This window comes from Triticum urartu, chromosome 7, assembly GCF_003073215.2.
Source record: "Triticum urartu cultivar G1812 chromosome 7, Tu2.1, whole genome shotgun sequence".
Lineage (NCBI taxonomy): Eukaryota > Viridiplantae > Streptophyta > Magnoliopsida > Poales > Poaceae > Triticum > Triticum urartu.
In genome coordinates this window covers 657627061-657651247 of record NC_053028.1, presented here as the reverse complement: position 1 = coordinate 657651247, position 24187 = coordinate 657627061, and the positions used below count along the sequence as shown (strand labels likewise).

General features: G+C 47.6%; 3 protein-coding genes and 3 long non-coding RNA genes across 8 annotated transcripts; 3 read left to right on the top strand and 3 right to left on the bottom strand.

The window, feature by feature from the left end:
• The first annotated feature begins 1866 nt into the window (after nucleotides 1-1866).
• Nucleotides 1867-3246, top strand: LOC125519317 (aspartic proteinase nepenthesin-2-like). The gene has a single exon (XM_048684163.1). It carries the CDS (start codon nucleotides 1867-1869, stop codon nucleotides 3244-3246), a length of 1380 nt encoding a protein of 459 aa, XP_048540120.1.
• Nucleotides 3247-12797: 9551 nt separating this feature from the next.
• Nucleotides 12798-13814, top strand: LOC125522438. 2 transcript variants are annotated; one of them, XR_007289764.1, is made up of 4 exons: nucleotides 12798-12884; nucleotides 12997-13153; nucleotides 13248-13439; nucleotides 13541-13814. It is a non-coding gene; the product is annotated as an uncharacterized LOC125522438 (long non-coding RNA). The 2 variants fall into 2 exon arrangements; XR_007289763.1 differs by having other exon boundaries at nucleotides 12808-12884; nucleotides 13010-13153.
• Nucleotides 13815-14779: 965 nt separating this feature from the next.
• Nucleotides 14780-15562, top strand: LOC125523045. Its single transcript, XR_007290089.1, has 3 exons — nucleotides 14780-14845; nucleotides 14916-15353; nucleotides 15426-15562. It is a non-coding gene; the product is annotated as an uncharacterized LOC125523045 (long non-coding RNA).
• Nucleotides 15563-15690: 128 nt separating this feature from the next.
• LOC125523046 lies at nucleotides 15691-16327 on the bottom strand. The gene is made up of 2 exons (XR_007290090.1): nucleotides 16240-16327; nucleotides 15691-16161 (listed from the first exon to the last, which is right to left on the bottom strand). It is a non-coding gene; the product is annotated as an uncharacterized LOC125523046 (long non-coding RNA).
• Nucleotides 16328-16768: 441 nt separating this feature from the next.
• LOC125523849 lies at nucleotides 16769-19740 on the bottom strand. 2 transcript variants are annotated; one of them, XM_048688913.1, is made up of 12 exons: nucleotides 19545-19740; nucleotides 19206-19298; nucleotides 19011-19100; nucleotides 18833-18916; nucleotides 18607-18735; nucleotides 18388-18513; nucleotides 18160-18304; nucleotides 17874-18069; nucleotides 17683-17781; nucleotides 17353-17606; nucleotides 17194-17269; nucleotides 16769-17094 (listed from the first exon to the last, which is right to left on the bottom strand). In XM_048688913.1, exons 1-12 carry the CDS (start codon nucleotides 19723-19725, stop codon nucleotides 16987-16989), a joined length of 1581 nt encoding a protein of 526 aa, XP_048544870.1. In that variant the 5' UTR covers nucleotides 19726-19740; the 3' UTR covers nucleotides 16769-16986. The 2 variants fall into 2 exon arrangements, with proteins under 2 accessions (XP_048544870.1, XP_048544872.1); XM_048688915.1 differs by having other exon boundaries at nucleotides 18388-18510.
• A 223-nt stretch (nucleotides 19741-19963) lies between these two features.
• LOC125519316 lies at nucleotides 19964-21350 on the bottom strand. Its single transcript, XM_048684161.1, has 3 exons — nucleotides 21236-21350; nucleotides 20356-21127; nucleotides 19964-20032 (listed from the first exon to the last, which is right to left on the bottom strand). Exons 2-3 carry the CDS (start codon nucleotides 21112-21114, stop codon nucleotides 19964-19966), a joined length of 828 nt encoding a protein of 275 aa, XP_048540118.1. The 5' UTR covers nucleotides 21115-21127; nucleotides 21236-21350.
• Nucleotides 21351-24187: the final 2837 nt, after the last annotated feature.

Below are 24187 nucleotides of genomic sequence, written 5' to 3'. Positions count from 1 at the left end.
CATGTGGATGGTCATGGGCACATCAGAGTGGACACCCACTGCCAAGGACCGAATCATTAAATTACATGTGGATCGAATTTAGAGAGCCAAGACGGGAAAAGGAACCGTGAGCAATAATGACACTTGTCATGTGGGAGTTGTGCAAACATCACCATGCGATCGTCTTTGACGGGGCGATGCCATCGGTAAGGAATGTCCTAACCAAGGTAGAAGTGGAACGACATTTGTGGCAGCGGGCTGGTCTCCTTAGGGGTGAGTATGATACAGTGTGGGGAGCGATCGCTAGGTGGGTCAATAGTGAGTACTAGTTGACTTGTGTTGACAGTGAATATGTCGTGGGCATGTTTGTAACATAATCATTGTACGTGGACTTCAGGTGCTTCCACCCTTTTCTGTATGGTAATATGTGTCTCATTTATATCATAAGAATCGTAGTACAAGTCACGTACACACCGACCTGATAAAACTAAAAAGACAACAAAACGCTAGTCTTTGCACACAGGAACATCAGCCAAGAAGGAAAAATACAAACAAAACCAACGGATCCTCTAAACTTGACACCAACACTCGTCACTTGCCTCTGGCGCCACCACAACAATTAGCAAAGGAGAAAAATGACGGATCACCTCTCCACCCGAGCTTAGCGCGGCTCTATCGCTGATATGCAGTTTTGCGGACCTCCAAGGTGGCTCACCAAAAGTGAAACCATTACCGTTGAACAAATTAGACCGGGGCAACACCCCGGACACGCCATCGGGCTCCAGATCTGGCACCCCCGCACGACTAAGACGTCGGGGAGAAAACCATACCTACCATCCACAAATTAGGAACCCAGTTGACGATCCACCATCTTCCATATGTCATCGATGCAGACTAATATATGCATCCGCTCTTGGACTACCTCCCAAGCTCCACGCCGGCGTTGGAGCAAATGCCGTCTCAACGGCAAAGCCCGAGGACACAGGTCCACCACGAGAATGACGCCACCGCCACACCATCCTTACTTGAACAAACTGGTTTTCAAATATATCCCCAACCATAGGACTGATCGCCATGTCGGGGAAGGTTTTGAAGAATCTTTATTCAGCGCCGCCATCACCGCCGCCGAAGCCAAGAGGATGAACAACCTAAAAAACCTAAACTACGAGGGCCTAAAAACGATCCACTCGTGTGCCCCCCCCCCCCTTACCACCGATGACCGAGGTTGTCGGCGGAGGGGAGCCGCCGGAGGATGACGTTGGAAGATTTGCTTCTGCTGGCGGCGGCTAGGGTTGCAGCCACCAGGCACTAGAGGAAAGAACGACCCAAACTAATACAGGTGCATCCACCCTTTCTCACTCTCTTTAATGCATAGTAAGTACACTTGTGCATATTCTACTTCCTCCGTCACAGTTTAGAAGGCACAGTTAAGTTTGCGTGCGTTTCCATAATAGACAAGGTTTAAGGCGCATTGCATTTATTTCTAGTAGCTATTTAGTACTCCGATATACTATTTTTATATGCATGCGTAGTGTGAATGCTATTTTTTAGCCCATCTCACTACCAATAGATAACCACATAGGTCCGAGAGAATTTCCAAGCGCGCCTTTTAAACCGTGACGGAGGGAGTAGAAAAAAATCGCTTGTACTATTAATATGCTTGGAGTATCTCGGAATGGATTTCTCATGCACCTTCATTTACTAATCATTTAATCACCGGCGAACTAATACTCAAAGATGTGTAAAGCGGATATGCAAATCCTAAAACTTGATTCCCTCTGGCAAATTCATTAAACACCAATGAATTCATCGGTATATATAGCTTCCCAGTACCACAACTCGGGAGCATCTCATTTCAGACAAGCACCAGCAATCCATCCATTCTCCATGCCGCCCAAATCACTTCTAGCACTAGCCCTCCTGGCCATCCTCATGCTATTCTCCCATGGTGTCACGACCTTGGGATCGCCACAGCCGCTCAACGGCACCGGCGGAAGTTTCAGCCTCAAGCTCATCGTCAACCACCAGCCGGCACACTATGACTTGGCGAGCCTCCAGCGTGCCAAGGACCAAGTAAAATGCAGGATCAAGCACCAGATCCTGCCAACGAGCAATGAGATACGGCCGTTCATGTGCCCACCGGCGGACATGGTGTACGCCGTCATGGTGGGCGTCGGAACGCAGACCGGGTTCCAGAACTACCAACTGGCGCTGGACATGGCGGTTGGACTGTCCTGGATACAGTGCTGGCCGTGCCGGCCATGTCGGCCGCAGCTAAGCCCGGTGTTCGACCCAACAAAGTCCCCGACCTTCCAATACATCTCGGGGAACAATGGCGTCTGGTGTCGTGCGCCCTACCGAGCTTTGCCAAACGGGGCTTGCGGGTTCCGCATTGCCTACCGGCACACCCCCGAGGTTTCGGGGTACCTCGCCAGGGACACCTTCTCCTTCCCCACCAGGAACAATGACTTCGTGCCACTGGAGGGCATCTTCTTCGGCTGCGCCCACCAGACTGAGGGCTTCGACACCCACGGCGCCCTCGCGGGTCTCCTCGGCTTGGGAATAGGAGTGGTGGGCAGGCCTCCGACCGCCTTCACGAAGCAGGTCCTTCCAGGCCATGGAGGTCGATTCTCCTACTGCCCGTTCGTGCCCGGGATGAGCACGTACAGCTACTTTCGGTTTGGCAACGACATCCCAAGCAATCCACCGCCAAATGTGTCACGCCAGAGCACGCCAGTCCTTGCGCCGCTCCAGAACAGCGAGGCGTACTACATCCAGCTCGTCGGGGTCAGCGTCGGCGGCAGCCGAGTGACTCGCGTCACGCACCATTTCTTTCGGCGCAACGCGCACGGGACGGGCGGGTGCGCGATCGACATCGGCACACAGATGACTGCGTTTGTGCACTCAGCGTACGTCTACATCGAGGAGGCGGTGCTGCAACACCTGCGGCGCCACGGAGCACACATCGTGCAGGTGGAAGGCCACACGTGTGTCCGGCAGCCGGCGCCGCACCAAGATGTTCTCCCGAGCATGACACTGCATTTTGTGAACAGATCGTGGCTCCGGATCATGCCAGACCAGGTATTCGTGAAGCTTGTCCATGGCGGCCACCAGTACCGGTGCCTTGGCTTTGTCTCGGACAGCGACAGGACGATCATCGGCGCCATGCAACAGATCAACCATCGCTTCATCTTCGACCTCCGTGATACCACACCCATCATGAGCTTTAATCCGGAGGACTGTCACCTCGATGCCGCCGGTAGCTAAACCTCGACATCATGTAGATCTCTGCTGAGTCTCGATATGTCCAGCAGCAGGAAATTGTGACGGGGAGAACTTATTTAATAATTAATGCAGACATAATCTTTGATATTGAAAGAAAACAACAATGATGGCAACAAAATATTCTCACAAGAATAATCTTGTGCAGTAGCAGGTGATGTTGTATACTTGATACTGTTATATGGTAAAAACACCAGGACTGCCTAAATTCATCTACACAGCATGCCAACACAGTTTGATTCACTATAATGTGCATGCTTACAACTCAGAACTAATTTACTTTCATGAAGGCATATATCGATTTTACTAGAGATTTTGATCAATAAGGATCCATGTTATGTGTAGTAATAATTTTTATATTTCAGTTTTTATGGGACGTGATGTCCTGGTACAGGGCCTCATCCGTCATATTGGAGACGGTCAATCAACACAAATTTGGCAGCATGACTGGCTCCCTAGGCCATCGAACATGCGTCCCATTGTATCCTGAGTGCCTAATCCACCAAAGTATGTTGGGGAGCTGATCTTACCAGGGGCGGAATGGGATCGTGCAACCATTGCGGATGTTTTTCTCCCCAGTGTTGGAGCAGCAATTTTGAATACACCTTTATGTACGCGACATATTGAAGATTTTTGGTCCTGGATTCATGAGAAGAATGGAGTTTTCTCAGTTCGTTCAGCTTATCATATGCTCATAAGATGAGGCGGGAAGCCTGGCTTGAGGGCCGCTCTGATTCGTCGAATACGTAGAAGGAGCAAAAAGCTTGGACGAAACTTTGGAAAATAGATGGTCCTTCTAAGGTTAAAATCTTCTTATGGAGGCTCGCACAACGGTCTATCCCTACCTCTGATCTATTGCACGACCGTAACATGTCAACAACGACGAGTTGCAGGCTGTGTGGAGCCGAGGATTCGTGGCAGCATTCACTACTCCATTGTACCGTGGCACGTTGTGTTTGGGCACTCCAAGATCCTGAACTGGTGGAAGCTTTGAACAATACCAAGGAACCTGACGCGAGAGGTGGATCTTTATCTCCGGATGAATTCACGCTACTAGTGACACTATGGTCAATCTGGTATGCGAAAAGGCAGGCCTTGCATGAACATGTTTTCCAAAGCCCCCCAAGCGACACACAACTTTATCATGAAGTACGTGAGGGAGCTAAAGGATTGTAAGCCAAAGAAGACCACGGTGGCCCTTGAGCCACGACGCCAAGGGCGGCCAAGGTGGATCCCTCCACCTCTTGGGATGGCGAAAATTAGAGTGGATGGTGCAGTTGCACGTGATCTCAATGAAGGTACATTTAGTGCAGTTTTCAGGGATTCAGCCGGAACATATATGGGATCTTCAGTCATCCGGACTAGGGGAATTTCTGACCCAGCCACTCTGGAGGCAGTAGCATGTCGTGAAGCTCTGGCGCTAGCCACGGATCTTGCGCTATCACATGTCCTGGTGGCCTCGGACTGCCAAGGTGTGATTCATGATATCAAGAACAATACTGGAGGAGTTTATGCAAGCATTATAAAAGAGATTTTGGAAACATCTAGGAATTTTCAGCATTGTTCCTTCATCTTCGAAGGACGAGAATCTAATTTTGAGGCACATAGCCTCGCTAAACATACTTTTGGTCTGTAGTTCGGGCGCTATGTGTGGCTCTTAAACCCGCCGGACTTACATTGTATCCCCATGAACTTGTGTACTCATTACTCAATCAATAAAGTAAAGTATGTTTGGACTCAAAAAATAAAAATCCAGCCCAGGCGTCGCCGGTATAGATGAGAATGTGTGTACGCGGGGATACAGGAGAGAGGAAACACCCGATCTCTGTGGATGGAGCCGAGGTGATGGATGGCATGAATCTAAGGCTCGCGAGGGATTCAACCGCCAGTTGCGCAAGGGGATCCAGTGTAGGCGCGGGATGTGGGTCGGGCCGAGGCACCCGAGGGACGAAGGGGATCGAGCGGAGGCGCGGGATGAAGGTCAATCGACTATGAGAGGCAACGGCAACGACGAGGCGAGAGAGTTTTTCAAGTGTTTCTTGCCCTCCTCCTTCCCGCTCAGTCCGCATCCTGGCAGGGGGCCGCACAACCCTCGCCTATATCCCTCTCTCTCCGCCGCCTCCATGCCTCTATATTCTCATGCAGCCCCTGTTTCGCTCCTCTGTTCCAATTGAAGGCGAGTGGAGGATGGAGGATGAACACCAGACGTTTGGAGGGCAAGACGGCGGCCACCTCGACTGGTAAACTCGCACAGCGGCCGGCTGGTTGAACCGACATCCTTGGCACGCTGATATCCAAGACGTCCACGGTGGCCATGCCTTCTCATGCAAGTGTATTTCCAAAAGAAGGATCATTTATATAAAGCATTGAACATGTAGTCTCTATTATCAGATGAGTTTCTTTGTTCTAAGTAAAGGCAATGTGCTCAATACATTGGATTTAAGTTTGGTAGATTAATTTTCCAGGTAGGCATGGATGTCATAGTTTCATCATTTATTCGGTATGGCGGTTATAGTTTCTAGATATTTATACCAGACTTATATAAAGAAGTATCTCTGTTTTTAGAATATCAAATTACACGTATATGTTAGCAGTTCACAATTGTGTACTTGCCACTTGGCCACTTGGCTCTCTGTGTGCATTTATACCGGGAACAAATGGACGGCGCAATGTATCTGTGCACACATCTTGTCACCAACTGCCTGGCCTTTCGCAGCACGAAAAGGAGCGTCATCATGCCCACCGTTAAAAGTTTTCGGGAGCAGTGTTTCCATCACCTGTCAACTCACACAGCCAATGGCATGCATCGCCTAAGCATGGGCAACGCTCCCCTCCCCCAACGCCCCCATGCCATCCATGAGAACAGGCCATCTAGCCGAGCAAGGCACAGGCACAACACAACAATCAGTGACTCACCCCAAAAAAAATTGGTCAACTTTTTTATCTATTGTTCCAGATAAAACAAATAATCGCGCGCGGAGCAAATATCCATCTCTGGCGATTTTCTTTTTTCTAACGGAAAACATAGCTTGATGCCACGGCCAACCAAATTTCATCTCATGCCATACTTGTTCTTGTAGTTACCAATTCGCCAATCGAGAGAGGGCGCGGCCATTCAATGCATGTACCATTCGCCAGGCACATCTGTCTCCGTCAGACCAGGCGTGCTCACCCGTGAGGTAGTGAATGGGCCTAGTTAAAGGTATGATCGTGGCCTTGTCAACTCGTCGTTCACCGTCGCACGTCCCTTTGCCTACCTGTCAGGATTCATCGTCATGTACACATGGGAGCCATAGATTTGCGAGATCAGAGTTCTTGGATTTGCTTTTTTTAGGCCAGGCTGGACCGTTTGACACACCTTTGATGCAACGGTCACAATCGAAGCCAACGAAAATGCAAGCTCATCTAAACATCATCCTGGTGAACGATCCAACACAGTCCCCAGCACACCCATGCAAACAAAACACTGTCTCGGATGAAACCAACACAAACACGATAAAAAATCAGTGCCTCGAATGAAACAAACCTTTGAAGCATTAAAACAAATTCTAAATTGTCAACAGGATGTAAACGATCCCATCACAAATTTATAATAAGTCATCCCTGATAATGAAAACAGTTTCCACACAGCCAACATATTAAGTTCCTCAGAGAAACTTGGGTTCAAAAGGTCCAGACTTCTTCGTGCCACAAGCATTGCGACGATGCCCAAGCACACCACAATTTGTACACTTCGGCGATTTCCTTGGCATTTTCGGCACGTCGCCTCTCTCAGGGCAAGTGGTGCACTTGTGCCCTTGCCCCCTGCAGATAGTACAAAACCTTGATCTCTTCAACTGTTGCTCATACGGAGCTTTGTCTCGGCTAGTTGTCGGTCTCCCTCTCGGGCGTTTATTCTGCTGCCCAATGATCCCTGAACAACTTGTTTCACCATCACAAGCAGGCCTTGTGCTGCCACCTTCTACCTGAAGCTCCCCTGGGTGCTCCTCAACTAAAACCTGATTTTGGTGCTCCCTTTCTGCTAGCCCCATCCCGTCCTTTTCGGCGCTCAATGGTAACAGAGTGGCTTGGACCTCCTTCATCATGGTCATAAAAACATCATAACACTTAACATTGCTATCGCCAAGCAGCACACACTCTAGTGCCTTCGTGTACATTGTGTGATGTCTGAATGTATCACTGGAAGGAGGCCCTCTGTCTTTCTGGTATCGGACCAAATGTGCAGGGAGAACATCATTTGCATCTCTTGTCCAGCGTTTCATTATATGCTTCTCTGGTATCTTCGACAGGAGGAAGTGGACCATAACCTGCATAGCAAACAACAAATTATTTTCATTCCCCTATCATCTGTTCATCGTGAACAAACCGAGTACGAATCAGGTGAAAATGTTGACCTGCAATGCATGGCAACAAACCAACCCAGTGTGTTCAAACATGCCGCACTCACAACTGAAAAAACTCTCTTCATCATCCACTTCGATTGTGAACTCAACCTTACTCCATTTCTCTCTTGCTGCTGCATCTACATGTGTTGATCTGTAAACCTTTCTTGGTACAATCTCATCCAATACATGTGCACCACACTTATACAACTCTTCACCGAACTTCTCAAACATAGCTCTCGTGTACACCTTGCTAGCATGCCTCTCTAATGGCAGGTTATTTTTAAGCGACACACCACTCTGCAAAACAAACACACCACATATTAGTAATTGGCAAAATCTTTATCATGAGCCAGAACATGCACAAAATCTGTAGCATTTGCAAATGGAACAATTACCAGCAGTGTTCTCTTCTCCTGGAAGCTCTGCTCCGACTCCCTGTTAAACTGGAGTTTCTCAAATTGTTTCAAAAATAGGTGCATAGGACACCATGGCGGCACGTAACCTTTCAACATGTGATTTGCACTCTCACTCCGCTGTGTGCTAGTCATTTTCGCACAAAACACTCCTCTAAAATATGGCTTTGCCCACTTATGGCGCACCTCATATATCTGCGTCAAGAATGGATGCTTCTTCAGGGAGTACCTTTCCAGCATCTGCTGCCAACCAGCTTCAAATTCTTCCTCTGTGATCATGTGATGGACTAGCTTGTGGAACTCCATCTTGAAGTCACTGTTCTTGCTCCACAACACACCCATCGACTCCTTTGCTTTCTTCAGAACATGCCACTTGCACCAACGGTGTACTGTGTTTGGTAGTTCAGCCTCGATAGCCAGCTCCATCGCACGTGCTTGATATGCATTGTTATAGTCGAACCCACAATCAGTTGGTTAGAACTCTTCTATCTATACAACAAAAACAGCTGCATGTATCCAGTGGAAAAAAAAGAGCTCGAGAGGGATACTAACCAGTTAGGATTGTCTGTGGGTGTTTCCCGCCCACCATACGGATGAACTCTTTAAAAATCCACTTGAACGTGTCCTCCTTCTCATCCCTCATCATGGCACCACCAAAAATTATGCTTTGGAAGTGGTTGTTTACACCAACAAACAACCCAAACGGCATGTCATAAAGATTAGTACGGTAAGTTGTATCAAATGTGATTGCATCTCCAAAACACCTGTACTGGTCAAAACCTCTGCTTGTTACCCACATTAGTGTCTTTACCCTGCTCTCCCCATCCACTTGCACCGTGTAATTGAAGTCAGGATCGTTAGCTTTCATTTCAGCTAGAATCGCCATCTGTACTGGTCAAAACCTCTGCTTGTTACCCACATTAGTGTCTTTACCCTGCTCTCCCCATCCACTTGCACCGTGTAATTGAAGTCAGGATCGTTAGCTTTCATTTCAGCTAGAATCGCCATCGTCTTGACTGCATCCATGTCAGACTGTTCTCTATTCAACTTTCGGCACAGAGTCTTCAAAGACCTCTTGGTAAATGGTACTTTATCCACTGTCCCGAAAAAACTTCCAACAATGCTGAACACTTTCCCCAGCCCCACATTGTTGTCTCTCAGCTGTTTGACTAGATCTTTTGCGTATCTGTCTATATGCTTATGCGACTTCCAATGCATTTTCTGGCCACAGGTCAACGTCAACGGGTGGTTATGATCATCCTTGTGTTCTGCTATATACCAGCCCTTGTCGTTCGACCGCAGTAGCCTAATCATGGCATTGCATCCGCACCTGGTCGAACGGCTGTTTTCCCTCAACGGTTTCCCCTGCAAAGATAAAACGACAAGAAGAAATGCCGTCAGTCGCACAGGATCCACAATGACAGAACAATCAGACAGCTTAGGATGCGAATAAATTTGCCAATTGTTCAATTAACATACCGCACACGCGCACACAATCTCTTGCATGCATCTCTTCCTTTCAACATTCAATCTGCTCTTGGCAAGTCTAACACCAAACCCGCACTCCCACGAATATAGATTATAGAATTCATAAGCTTCATCCAACGAGTCAAAACTTGTCCCGGTGCTTGGGTACACAACCGTTCCATCCCTCTTCTCTGCATAAGCACGGACAGACAATTCCAGAGCTGAGATCCTGTTTGGATTCATCTCCCTCTCCTCGGGAGCTTTTCCAACCCTGACCCTGCATAAGAATCTCAGGATGAGACGACACAAACGAAACAATTAATGAGTACCTTGTTATTTTTGAAAGTTCACTAATAGTCACACAAAGAGCCGGCGGGACACGACACACATTAACAAACGTGCATATCATATCCGGCACGGGCAGTTCATAGTTTCTCAAAAATCAACAAAAACAGCTCCCGGCATCATGTAGACTAATCAACTGGCATCCACATAAATATAATCAACTATGCAATCCAACCTAGAAAAAATGCATTGAGAACACATCAGCAGCACAGACTCTCTCAAACTAAACAACCCGTCCAGGACAGCCTGAATTAAATTCTAATGCTTCATGAACTTCAGCAACAGTAAACCCCATAGCTCACTGCCAAAATTTTAAGTGCCTGGGAACCTAACAAATATGGAAATAAACTGCTTTGCCGCTACATCCGAATATAATGTGCCTCGTTAGTGAACCCAAACAACAACATATACCACGCATACACCATTCAGAGCCCCCCCCGCCCCCCCCGGCAGCCACAGGCGGCCGCGCACAGCCGGCGGCACAGACAGCGCCGTTTGGGACGCTCATGGAATCCTGTGACTCCACTGGGAAGAAAGAACTGCTCATCGCCCCGGGCGCAGCACACATCCTGTGAATCGACGGAGCGGCAAATCAGTTAGGAATACCTAAAATCAGTGCCAGTTTCTACCAATGGCTGTTTGCTGGAGAGGGGAACAAAACGTACCCGTTAATCTCGACGCCATTGGTAGACATCCGGCCGGCGAGAGAGCAGCACCGCCGCTGCTACTCGACGAACCGATGCAGATTGGAACGGGAGAGACGACCCGCTGTGTGGCTCTCGTTTATCCAACGCAGCCCAGGCGTGCGAGAGTGTGTGTTGGAGGAGATTCTCTCACATGTGCTGTTTCAAACGACTGGTCATGGGCCCTGACCTTGGTCCAAGCAAATGACACGTGGGCATAGTTAGTTTCGATGGGCCGTACACAATACGCCTAGAATCCGCTAGCCGTATCGTGGGCTGTATTTCACTCAATAGGCCTGCCACACACTGACGGGGGTGCATATCCCAAGGGCCAAACCAACGTCCACGATACCGGCCTGCTTGTGGCTTGGCCTCTGAAAATCCGCACTCCTTCTCAACTCCCCCTATGTAAGCTACTTTATCATTCTTAGGAAGCCGTGAAATCCCAAGGTCCAAACCAACGTCCACGATACCGGCCTGCTTGTGGCTTGGCCTCTGAAAATCCGCACTCCTTCTCAACTCACCCTATGTAAGCTACTTTATCATTCTTAGGAAGCCGTGAAAAATGCCGATAGTGAAAAATAATGAAAAAATAGCGGCTTGGAAAAATAACGACCTAGTTAGCGAAAAATGCCAATAGCGGCCGCGCTGCAGGCAGGCCGCTATCTGTGGCCGTCACTTTGCCATATGGATCCGCGCGGCCATTGTATACACCACGTATTTGATTTTTTTGGCCCGTATTGACCTAGACATGGCCCACGCACATGGAAAAGGGCCCTAGCCCTCTGACGCAAAGGCTGGCATGTACTTGATGGACGTCCTCCGTTTGGAACTTGTTCGGGCCGTGGAGACATGCATGCCGTGCATGCAAGCGTTGGTCATGGACTACCACAGGCTTAGCAATTGAGGACGTGGACCACTGCCGTCCAGCAAACGTTCAGGTTCGCCCACATTTTTTTCTCACAGGTCAATGAGGTTGTTTGACACATTGACAGTATTAGATTACCATATAATTATGTATTCACAAAAATTACCTGCCATCATGGCACGACATTTTTCATGTACCTATCAAGTTAGATAAAGTGGAACAAGTTTTGCAAGGCTTGTCGTAGTCAGGATTAATTAGCGAGACGTCGTAGTTCAGGTTCGCCCACATTAGTCAGGATTTATCAGTGTTTTTTATGCACATAGAAAAATGATCGGCATCACGCTGATATGTTTACTTTAACCCAAATAACTCAATTAGCGAGACGGATAAACGCGAGGTGCATGTTTCGTGGAACAACACCCATCCGTCCAGGCCGGGTCGCTTTCCCCCGAGACGTCCCGTCACGCAAATTTACTACGCCTTTTCACCCCTCCTCACTGTCATCTACCTCGCCCCACCCACCTCAGGCAGAGTCAAGGCAGACCTGTGTCTCTGTTCTTCGCCGCCCAAGGAGAATCCACCAGACGGAGCAAAGGCGGACGAACAGCCCCCTCGCCGTGGAGCTGGTCGACGGCGGCTAGGCTTACCCTCCTCCGTCAGTCAGCCGGGGCAGGCCTAAGCAAGAGGTACTCACCACAACCACACCTCCAGCATTTACATGTTCGGTCGTAATGCTCACTCCTCACTGTTCTTAGATCTTGCTCTCATACTATAGGATTTCTAATCAAGGGGCCTTAGTTCTAGACGGTGAAGATGTTCGATTTATTTAGTGGGATTCAAGCAGCTATGGTTATCAATCGAGTAGAGAACAGCGAGCAGTCACCTAAAGATTGGAATAGCGACTGTGATGGATCCGGTGGTTCATCAGGTTTGCCAGGCACGCCGTGCTTTACGTCCAGGCTATCTTTGCTCAAAGTTGGTTCGGTCATAGGCCAGTTTAGTGATTTTAAGCGACATTTAATCAAGGAAACCGGATTCGATGGAATGCTAGAGCTCAAATCATGGCAGAAGATCAGCCTTAAGTACAGCGCTTACCTAATGGATAGGGTTGATGTAGATTCCAGCATAATAAATTTAGAGGGCCAAGGTTTGCTTGAATTACGTGACCAACACTTTAATTATGTTTTTGGCATCCCATGTGGTAATACAGTCATAGAAGGTGAAGGCGTGGAGCCGTCAGAAGCATGTATTGAGTACACGCGTGTGGCTGCATCATTTAGCGAAAGAGGCACGCACAGTCTTAAAGCGGCTGAGGCGTACTTAAATCGAGCCATCACAGAATCATCCACACAGATAGAGAAGGACTGTTTCAAGACTGTTCCAAACTGTGAGGAAGTTCAAAGCAGATGTGTCCAAGAGAAACCCAACTGTCCACATAGTTGGCTGTCATCTGTTCCTGCAGGTATTTTTCACTCTGTTTCAGGGATCTTCATGAATAATTTTTTCCCCATACTTTTTGATGTTATTCAGATTCATATGATCATTTGTTTTGGCTAATGGGCTTTTTATCATAGCTTTACGTACTAGATAGTCTTGATCTAGGCGTTCTAAACATGTTGCGAGGTGTAACACCGCGGATAGGTCTGTACAACTATGATGCGATGAAGAAGATGGTGGAAAAAAATTACAGTCAATGTTGGTGCGGGTGAAGTTTCCTTCCACGGTGCAACGGTACCCCCGCCCCCCAGTGCTAAAATATATTACTGATTGGTAATGCAATCATTTTCATTCATGACATGCAATGACCATATTCGCAACTCAACAGGTACGGACCGAGCTGTCAGTGAGCAATCTAATTGGCTTCCCTTCTAAGGAATGTCCCACAGCAAAGCCAGCAAAGCCGGCACCGGCTCCCAAGAGGGGAAACGCCACATGCACGCCGATGTTGCGAAGTAGTTATGCCAAAACTGGTCCGCAGGAGTTTTCAAATTACATACGAACACGCTACCCAAGTATAGTAAGTCACTTATATTCAGTCAAGGAGGCATTCAAACATTTTTTTCAGCATCATATTGTTTTCCCTCGCAACTAACCCAATTTTTATATTTGATTATCCAGTCAGCGCAGAAGCTTGGTATACTTCTACGGGAGCAGAATGCTCGCGGCCTAGCAAACATATCAAAAATGCGTCAAGCATTCCAGTCCAATATGTTTAATTTCACAGACAAGCTTATGTCATGCTTAGCAGAGAGTTGCACTTGTTGTAAGGCACATGGCAACAAAAAATGCATCTTGGAAAACGAAGGAACAAATACTTGCGACCCCCCCCTCATGTATCAACAGATCAAACTCAATTCTGCACGCCGTTAGCCAGCAAGATTGGACCCCGACTACCAGCACCAAGCAACCCTGGAGGTAAACGATCCATCGTGTTTACGTTATGAAATTTGAATGCATATACACGATGACCCAATCTGACACTACCCATTATCTATTTTTGCAGGTTGCCTGTATGTCAATAGTTCCGTGTCTAGGAAAAGGGATGGCAGTTTATCATCAAGCATACAGTCGGGCACAGCAAAGAAAACATGTTCACGAGAGACAGAGACCGCCCTCGCCGCAACACCAACATGTGGGCAAGAACCACTCAATCAAATCCCCATATCCCAGGATGCAACTGTCAAGGAATTTGCGAGCAAAATTGCTGCTTTTTATGATGACCTTACAGCCATCTTGGTTACTTACTATGCTGAGATACGTCCAGCACCCGGATTCATATTGTTTGGATCAACCACCGATGGAGCACATTTGAAGATCGATCTCCCTCAATGCAAATTTGGAAGAGATCCTTGGGTCGCCAGATCAGTCCCAGTGCCACCAAACCCAACTGTACTCAGGGCCATAAAAGACTGGATGAGTGCAACCTGGATGTTAAACCTTGAGAGGCAAGATCGCCCCCCCCCTGTGCAATAATTTTTTTACTGAATACTCACCATCATTTTTCATCTTCCCACTTAGTAACTGCATTTCCCCAATGAACCCACTGCAGGAAATGGATCGTGCATCCTAAGCCAAGACTCGTAACATTAGAGGGTGTTGAAATCCAGCGTCAGCTTGCATCTAACGATGCAATGACCCATGAGATGGCTACAACTATTTTTCGTAGGCTTGGGCAAGTTGATTTGTTTTTCTCAAAGGACAGTATTGGACAGATATGGAGGAAATTCGTCAAGCCCGACTTTGCTGTGAGTGTTCCCAGCATCCCCATATAATTCACCCATTTGGTTGCTTTGATGAAAACCCCCCTGAACCGCATTTTTGTAGACAACTGTTTTATCGAACGCCGACCCAATGACTGTACAATCAATCAGGGCCAGCTTCCAAGAAGGAACAGCATCCTGCAACCCAGCTTCGTGCCGAATGGTAGGTCGTGTTATTAGAAGTATTGTTTAAGTTTGCAATGCCAATCACTGAGATGCCTATCCATATGCAGTGGTACATCCCGACGATACTGCCTGATGGTTGGACTGTCTATGCTTTTGATATGTTGCGCAAAAGAATAATTGTATTAGACCCAGCAGTTGGCCCGTTTGGCTATAGCAACCGCCGAGTCAGCATGCATGAATTTGTTAGCAACAAACTCCATGCCGCATTGTTCACATGCCTCCAGAATTTCTTCAGCTCTTGGCATTGTGAATCAAGCCACTGGGGGCGCACTTTTCCGATCATAATGAGGGAAAATATTGAGAAGTATGCTTTTGGCCCATCGACCACTCGCCCTTTGTAATTAGTTCACATATTACTCGCATTGTTTTAACTTGTCCCTTTGGCTTTTTTGAATCCACCCAAATGCAGAGATCAGACTGGGTTGTGTGCCACCTTCTTTGCATGGAATTACGATGGCGACAAGCTACAGATACCACTAAACGAAGTATGTTGGTCTAGCATCATACTCCCATGGAAAATGCGTTTTTTTGCTAATCCACACCATCTTTTGCTGCAGGACACACTTGCATCACACAGCAGCCTAATGATCTACGAACTAATGAGGATGCAAGGCAACCAAACTCCAGTAGCAAACGACACCCTTGAAGCAGTCAAAGTATTATTCACTGCTCTTTAGAATACCGTTCTAACTACCGGAAATTTCTTCCCAACTGGATTGTAATATAACTAGAGATTACAACCATTTCACGGGCCACCTGGCACGAAACTATGTCTGACGATCGGTTACTACTTATGTGTGTCGAGTGCAAATTTCTAGCACATCTGATAGAAACCAAATTTCATATGCAACTAGTTCACACTAGTTTACCACATACATTCAGAGGTACAAGTTCAACTGCTAGGACAAAAACAAAGGCAAGTACTCAACAACAGCTGATGGACTGCTAGGGTTACAACTATCACATCTAGAACACAAGCTTTTTTGTGGATGCAGTTAAAAGTTCACTGCTCCTAACCGAAGAAGCACTTGCAACAAAATGCTGCCAGCAGCATGAACAGTGCAAACCCTTGACATAGCCAGGTCCTTGATTCATAGCTAAATTGTCTATAGGAGCAGGAGGTAGTTCTAGCTGGGTAGAGCGGTGTTGTGCCACCACACTTGCTGCATCTCGTAACTCTGAGTTGATCCTCTCTAAGTGACGCACCCTGTCGCGGAGATCAATGAGGAGTTGTTTGAGGAACGGATCCTCAATACGATCGTCATGCCACACGTACATTTCACAGCCTCCAGTCTGACGGGATTTGACCACAAAATAACTTCAGAATGTAGGAATCATAGACCAGCCAACTAGTTTTAGTAGAACACATACCCGCGACTTGGCGCATGTCTTGTATCTTCTTCCACGGTTATCATCGCTTCAGGAGATCCACATGACCGCCTTGGGTCTCTCCTTGCACCAGCATGGCATCGCTGGTTTGTAGTCAAGAGGACCTACCCTGTACGGCACCGGCGACCTGCTTGTGGCAGCCCAGCGCCTCTGGGATGAACAAGCAGACCTTGAGCTTGAAGAGAAAGAGGACGACATGTGTTTGGGAAGTTTTGATGCTGCTGGAGTGAAGCCCAACGTAGTTTAGCCGACGTGGTGTATATATAGCCAAGGGCTCCCACCAACGGTCACCTTTCGGAAGCAGTGGTGGGCAACGGCTCTCACAGGTCACAAGTGTTTTTGAATTCACCTGCATGGCAGACCCGTCACGTGCCAAGGGAGCTGCTTCCAGAGCCATCCACAGTGATTTTATGGGAGTAAACTTAACACTTGAAAACAGCACAAGTTCAACCATGATAAGTTCCAGCATACACCATTCATAGAAACAAACATTGATTGGTCATAGGTTTCAATGGCTGGTACAGTTCCATGCCAAAATACTTAGACAAGCACCACATAGGTTTAACACATAGCACATTGCAAAGCCCATCACACAATGGGCTTACAGAACTGTCAACAAGACAGCTACAAAAAAAGTACAACTTCCATCCTCACCGGATGTAATCAAACATGTCCTTGCACGCAGCAGCTCCAAAAGGGTGACATGTCGACAACATGGAGTCCAGTGTTCTACTCCTCCACCTCCACTTCCTCCATGAATCCTGGGTGAGGAGCAGTGTTACCCGAGCAGGCAATTGTCTCATAGAGCATCCTTTTCCGACGCAGGGGAAGACCAACCTTTTTCCAACACACATGAACAAAACGTTAAGTTGATCATTACTTTCATTATGAGTACTAATTCATGGAGGAACCAAGATCATGTAGGTTGGTGCTTACTTCAGGAACGGCTTCCTCCAGCTCGTAAGCATTGAAGTTGTCCGCATAGTGCGCAATGTAGCCAGGCGATTCACCGCTGCAGATCACAATATAAGAGGAAGATTTAAAGCAGCCCACTTAGCAATATAAGAGCGCGGAATGATGTATACTTGCACACACCTACCACAAGCTATGTGCATATCAATGTTGTACCGAACAGTCCATTTGGAGATATCCATCTCCCAACCGCCAAACAGGATGGTCCCCAGGATTTTGAGCCCTTTAAGCAGCATGCGCACGGTCGCCCCGTGCTTCCTCTTGTACACTGGTGACCCCACCTGCGTGTACAATGGGTCCATCACCGTGACCCTGGTCAGCTCCATGTCGAAGGCGTATAGGGACCAGTCGTTAGCAAGCCACAGAGGGAACAAGAGCTGCAATCAAATGCAGGTAGTTTTCAGTGTCCCAGCCATAAAGAAGAAATGCAGCTGCTAGTAGTATTGAACGTACCAGACGACACATGCAGAGTGGGAAACCAAGCTTGGGCGTCGAAAGCATCGCAATGAGCACAACACGGGCGTTGTCAGTATCAATATTTTCAATGCGGAGCTGCAAACAAAATACACGCACGCAGATCTATCAGTTTGAATCACCATTCACACCCTTTTTCAAAATCATTTTCCTGCACATGATGAACTTACCACATCATCATGTGGTAGCAATCCTCTCCAGTTTGGGATATCAACTCTCTGCATCATGCTCCTCTCCCTGTCGTTCCAACCACGCACCCAGGCGTCAAGGCCATTGTACATCATCTCACCATGCAAACTGAATTGGTACTTCATCTTATGCCCATCTATCTGTAGCACCGTGGGGGTGTGATGCTCGAACCAAGTCCTGTTTAGGGACAACAATTAATTCCACTGTTAGCATGAGTCAAATCCGCTCTGTCCACATGCACAGTGCAAGCATTGGAAACAAACCCACCTGCTGAGCTCAGAAGCCCGACTGAGAAGTTCAACGCTCTCGTACAAATCCAGGCATACTTGGTTAGGGTAGAAAAAATGTTGTAGATCCAGCTCAAATGGAGAGTAGCCGTAATCACGTGCAGGTGGCAAAGCAGGAACAACCGCTGCAAGCACGTCAGCGGGGACACGATTAGCTACCTGACTTGCATTTTGCTTGAATAAGTGAACCATGTCTTTTTGTACTAACCAAGAGGGACCGGGTTGGTTTGTTCCCCATTACCAGGCAGTGCCAACCTCCTGTTCCCTATTGGTGTGGTCGTGGCAATTCCTGCAAGCCCATCATTTTGCATCTGCAAAGCATCCGGCACAACTGCTGCACAGAACAAAAAATGACCAAGTTCTCATTATAAGAACAATGTAATTTTGCGAGCGACATTCATTTAACTCATCAATTTAACATCATTACCTTCAGTCATATCAGTGTCTACGGACGCAACCACCGGATGATGGACATGCACATGATCTCTAGAGGAAGAACCTGCCACGCCAAGCACCTCATGCATGGTTGTCTGTCTACTGCACCTGCGGTAGACCACTGTTTTGCAAGGTTTGGCAAGGCAATGATGTGAGCACATGCAAACTGTATATCATTGATTCATTTTTGTATCCATGTTAAGGATAGCGTCACTTACCGTCAATAGCCGGCCCCTTGCCTTTGCGATCCACAATCATAGGCTTGTCCTCTGGTTCATCAACAGGCTCCTGGACAGCAGTTTCTACATAAAAAAACAAGGCATGCTTGAATTAGTCTAACATATAACCACCTCACATAACCAAGTCAACTTCAAAATCGTCAGTCGCCGTTATTACCTTTGCCAAGCAAACCCACAAGCACCCCAGGGCATGCATTCAGGTGAGGTCCTTGCACCCCTCTGGTTGCAGCAGCCAGACCATGAGATTCTGCTAAACACATGCAACAAAACGGTGATCAGCTTTTTTGGTGGCCCACGAACAATTTTCTAAACAATTTTTTTGGTTCTTTTCTTTTAAAGTGGTAGTAGGCACCTGGTTGGACACGTGTCTCCTCGTTATCAACAACCACTGACATCAGAGACCTCGCAGCTTCGCGTGAAGTTTCAGCCAGATCTTGGGCAACAACTAAGAAATAAACGAGATCCAAATCAACTTTGTTCGGGCCATGGTAATCAAGGGCCACATCAAGACACCCGAACACGCCCACGCTTCCATGCCCCACGCATCGCATGCATGTATGGCCCATGCATTGCATGCATGCAGGATCAAACAAACCGGTGCCTAGCGCTCGCGCATGCATGCATGCTCTCCCCCACACACACGTACACAAAAGGTAATTACTTTTCTGGATCCATAGAGATAGAAGATTACCTGTCATCGTCCTAGGACGATGCGAGGTCTTGCTCACGTTAGGAAATGCTGCCGCCATTGGAGCTTGTTTCTTCACACGCTCCATGAAATCACCAAGAGTGTCCTCGAGGTCTCTGTGCCGTTTAGCATCCACCTTGTTCCTGATTTCTTCAAACACTTTGGCCTGTGTCTCCTCAACCATCTCGAGGAATTCATCCTCACGTTGCTTCAGGCAATGTTGCATTGCTTCCTTCATGGCGTCAAGAACCTACAACATGAGACAACAAGAAGACAACACAAGTAGTTAATAGTTGAGGACAAAACAGCAAGTTCGACCACAAAGGGAACAAGTGTAGATGGCTAACCTCTTGACTTATCGCTAGCTCATGGGCCACACCAAATCCAGGGGTAGCGTCATGCACACTAGGACTCGGCGTGGTCTAGGCTTGGGCTTGAGCCGGGCTAGCAGAAGCGACATTAAATGCCGGTGATCTGGGAACATCCGCAGCCTGCAAGGGAACAATCGAACTGGATCTTAGCAACTATACTGTATTTATTGAACTTGCATTAAAGAAGAAGAAATGTACCTCAGACCCAGCATCCACACCATTCCTTGTTGCATGCTTTTTGATCTACAGTTTCAACATCATATCCGAGTACGATGCTAGCCGAGGGAATGGCAGCAGCTCGCGTCCCTCCATCCCGTGCTCATGATAATCGTAAAAAATGATCTACATTCATTTGAAAACAAAAAACAAAAATTGCAGTCAGAAGCTTGATTGCACAACACACTGATTTTGGAAGTGGTAAACCAATAAGCATTATTGCTAACCTGTGGGACAACAAGGCACCCCTGCAGACTAAGCTGAGCTGGCTCATGTAGTAGATCTTCCCTTAGCTTGGCCGCACCCTCTCTTAGACCCTCCACGACGTAGTCGCAGAAATCATAGTAGGAGATTTGATTTGGCTCAGGTAGAACGGGCAGCAGTTCATTGGAAATTTTTGGGTGTGCTCCCCTAGGTAGGAGAAACGAGGACGCGGCCATGATTGTACACGCCACCATCATCTTTTCTTTCTCTGCTCCTACTATGGCCACCTTGCTTGCGTTCTGGATGATTTTCTTAACTCTAACCACAAGAATCTTACAAGTGCGAGCCATGTTTGTCTCTAAGATCGCATGCAAGTTCTCTAGCAACCGTTCTCGGTCTGCTAAGCAAGCGCCGCCCGGGATATCTATCTTCCTACCACATGGATTCAACCCTAAGCACTTTGCTACCTCCCTAGAGTTCACCTCAATGTAATTTCCATCTCCCATGTCCATCTTCATGGTTTTGGGATCGATCCTCGCTAAGAGGGAGATGCTAAAGATACGGTTGTTGTTCCCCATATCCTTTATCTTGCACATTTCTTCCATCCCTACCCCGGAAAACACACCTTTGATGTTTGGATTCCATTCTCCGGCGATGGAATGGAGCAGCCCGGCATTGTACGCCGTGTTCAGTGTGGGCACCTTCTTGGCGGCCTGCATGGTCGAGGAAGAAGCTCCGTCTGGCACAGCAGGAGGCGAGGAGAGCTTGGCCCGACGCCCCATCTCCAGCAGCAAACTGCATAATCTCACACAACGAAGAAAGTGGAGCAAGTGAGAAACTTGAGAGAATGGATCCGCGGAAGGAAGAAGAAAACTGAGAAGCCATGGAAGGACTATTACAAACCTTTGGTTCCTCTCCTCCCGTCCGAACGCCAGATGGAGTGGTGCCTTGTCTGTGTGCTGCAGTCTTGGGCACAGGGAGCACGTTATATACACATGCGCCGGTACAGGGCGACAGTGTGCTCACCTCCACACCCTGGACAAGTGGTTATAAAATGGTCCACGTACGCCTATGATAGGCATCACACCTCCCTCGCTCTTTTATCTCGTTTTGGTTAGCAAGTCGCATAGCACCACTCAATTCGTTTAATTCAGGGTAACATACACATCTACGAATAAACAAAACATTTTGCACGCAAATGTTCCAGCCTGCAAGTTTAACCAGTAACTCACATGCAAATTTAAATAATACTCAATGGCCAGACTTTTTCCATTTTAGCGACACACACACAGTGAGAATGAAACTGAAAAATGCACGTGGCGAACAACACCACTAACACCTTGAAGTACGTTTAGTTGACATTCTAAGCAACACGCACGGCCTCAAACACTAGCATGCATCAACCTAATACATTATGTCGTTGAAAATATCATATCCTTGGACACTTGCATGGAGGTCTCTCAGCGTCATCTTCCTCACACCCAGCTTCAGCATCCCACGTCCCTGACATGTAATCCCCATCCAACAGCTTGCATGCACCCACCGCCCCCGCATGTGCCATGCAAGGGTCGAAATCCGCTGTCTCTTCCTCCAACCACCACTGCGGGATCTCCGTGTCCGGATCAGCCTGTGAAAAAAATGTTTTGATCCTCATGGATTAGAACACATGCACATGTTTGCACAATACCGGTACGAAAAGCTAATCAAAACTCACATTTTCAAATGATGCACCACCGGAAACAACCTCTTCTTCGGCCCCTGCGCCTTGCGCCATCACACTAGCCTACGTGTGTCAATGTAAAAATTTTGTTTTTAGTCAGGTGAAAACAATGCTAAATCACTCGAAATTATGGTAGAAGCAAAGACCTCATCGACCAGACTGTCAACTACAGATGAAGGATCAGGGAAAACGAGAGCATCCAGCCCTACAGCTTCAGTAACCACCTGCGCGGCATGCATGATCAAATGTAAGCTTTGCGCAGTAGATGACTCGATGGACATGGTTAACTCCCAAGTGAAGTTACTAACCTGCACCCCGCCTAGTGTCAAGGTGGAGCCAGATGTTTCGGTCAGCTCTGAAGCTGGCGAAACTGTGCTGCTTGCCGCCATCTCTACTCTCGTTTGGATCTATTTCCACTCCCCCGCGCCACGTCCATATATAGACAGCAAAAAATTTCGTTTTCCCTCCCGAGCAAGCACATTCAAAATTCAAACCAACATGGTGGGATGGTAGCCGAGGTTGGAAATTTGAATTATGTGGATGGGAAGCGCACAGGCGACGCCTAGCCTTTCTCTCACCTATCGCCCATGGCTCTCTGTGCGCATTTATACCGGGAACAGATGGACGGCGCAATGTATATGTGCACACATCTTGTCACCAACTGCCCGGCCTTTCGCAGCACGAAAAGGAGCGTCATCATGCCCACCGTTAAAAGTTTTCGGGAGCAGTGTTTCCATCACCTGTCAACTCGCACAGCCAATGGCATGCATCGCCTAAGCATGGGCAATGCTCCCCTCCCCCAACGCCCCCATGCCATCCATGAGAACAGGCCATCTAGCCGAGCAAGGCACAGGCACAACACAACAATCAGTGACTCACCCCCAAAAAAATTGGTCAACTTTTTTATCTATTGTTCCGGATAAAACAAATAATCGCGTGCGGAGCAAATATCCATCTCTGGTGATTTTCTTTTTTCTAACGGAGAACATAGCCTGATGCCACGGCCAACCAAATTTCATCTCATGCCATACCTGTTCTTGTAGTTACCAATTCGCCAATCGAGAGAGGGCGCGGCCATTCAATGCATGTACCATTCTCCAGGCACATCTTTCTCCGTCAGACCAGGCGTGCTCACCCATGAGGTAGTGAATGGGCCTAGTTAAAGGTATGATCGTGGCCTTGTCAACTCGTCGTTCACCGTCATACGTCCCTTTGCCTACCTGTCAGGATTCATCATCATGTACACATGGGAGCCATAGATTTGCGAGATCAGAGTTCTTGGATTTGCTTTTTTTAGGCCAGGCTGGACCGTTTGACACACCTTTGATGCAATGGTCACAATTGAAGCCAACGAAAATGCAAGCTCATCTAAACATCATCCTGGTGAACGATCCAACACAGTCCCCAGCACACCCATGCAAACAAAACACTGTCTCGGATGAAACCAACACAAACACGATAAAAAATCAGTGCCTCGAATGAAACAAACCTTTGAAGCATTAAAACAAATTCTAAATTGTCAACAGGATGTAAACGATCCCATCACAAATTTATAATAAGTCATCCCTGATAATGAAAACAGTTTCCACACAGCCAACATATTAAGTTCCTCAGAGAAACTTGGGTTCAAAAGGTCCAGACTTCTTCGTGCCACAAGCATTGCGACGATGCCCAAGCACACCACAATTTGTACACTTCGGCGATTTCCTTGGCATTTTCGGCACGTCGCCTCTCTCAGGGCAAGTGGTGCACTTGTGCCCTTGCCCCCTGCAGATAGTACAAAACCTTGATCTCTTCAACTGTTGCTCATACGGAGCTTTGTCTCGGCTAGTTGTCGGTCTCCCTCTCGGGCATTTATTCTGCTGCCCAATGATCCCTGAACAACTTGTTTCACCATCACAAGCAGGCCTTGTGCTGCCACCTTCTACCTAAAGCTCCCCTGGGTGCTCCTCAACTAAAACCTGATTTTGGTGCTCCCTTTCTGCTAGCCCCATCCCGTCCTTTTCGGCGCTCAATGGTAACAGAGTGGCTTGGACCTCCTTCATCATGGTCATAAAAACATCATAACACTTAACATTGCTATCGCCAAGCAGCACACACTCTAGTGCCTTCGTGTACATTGTGTGATGTCTGAA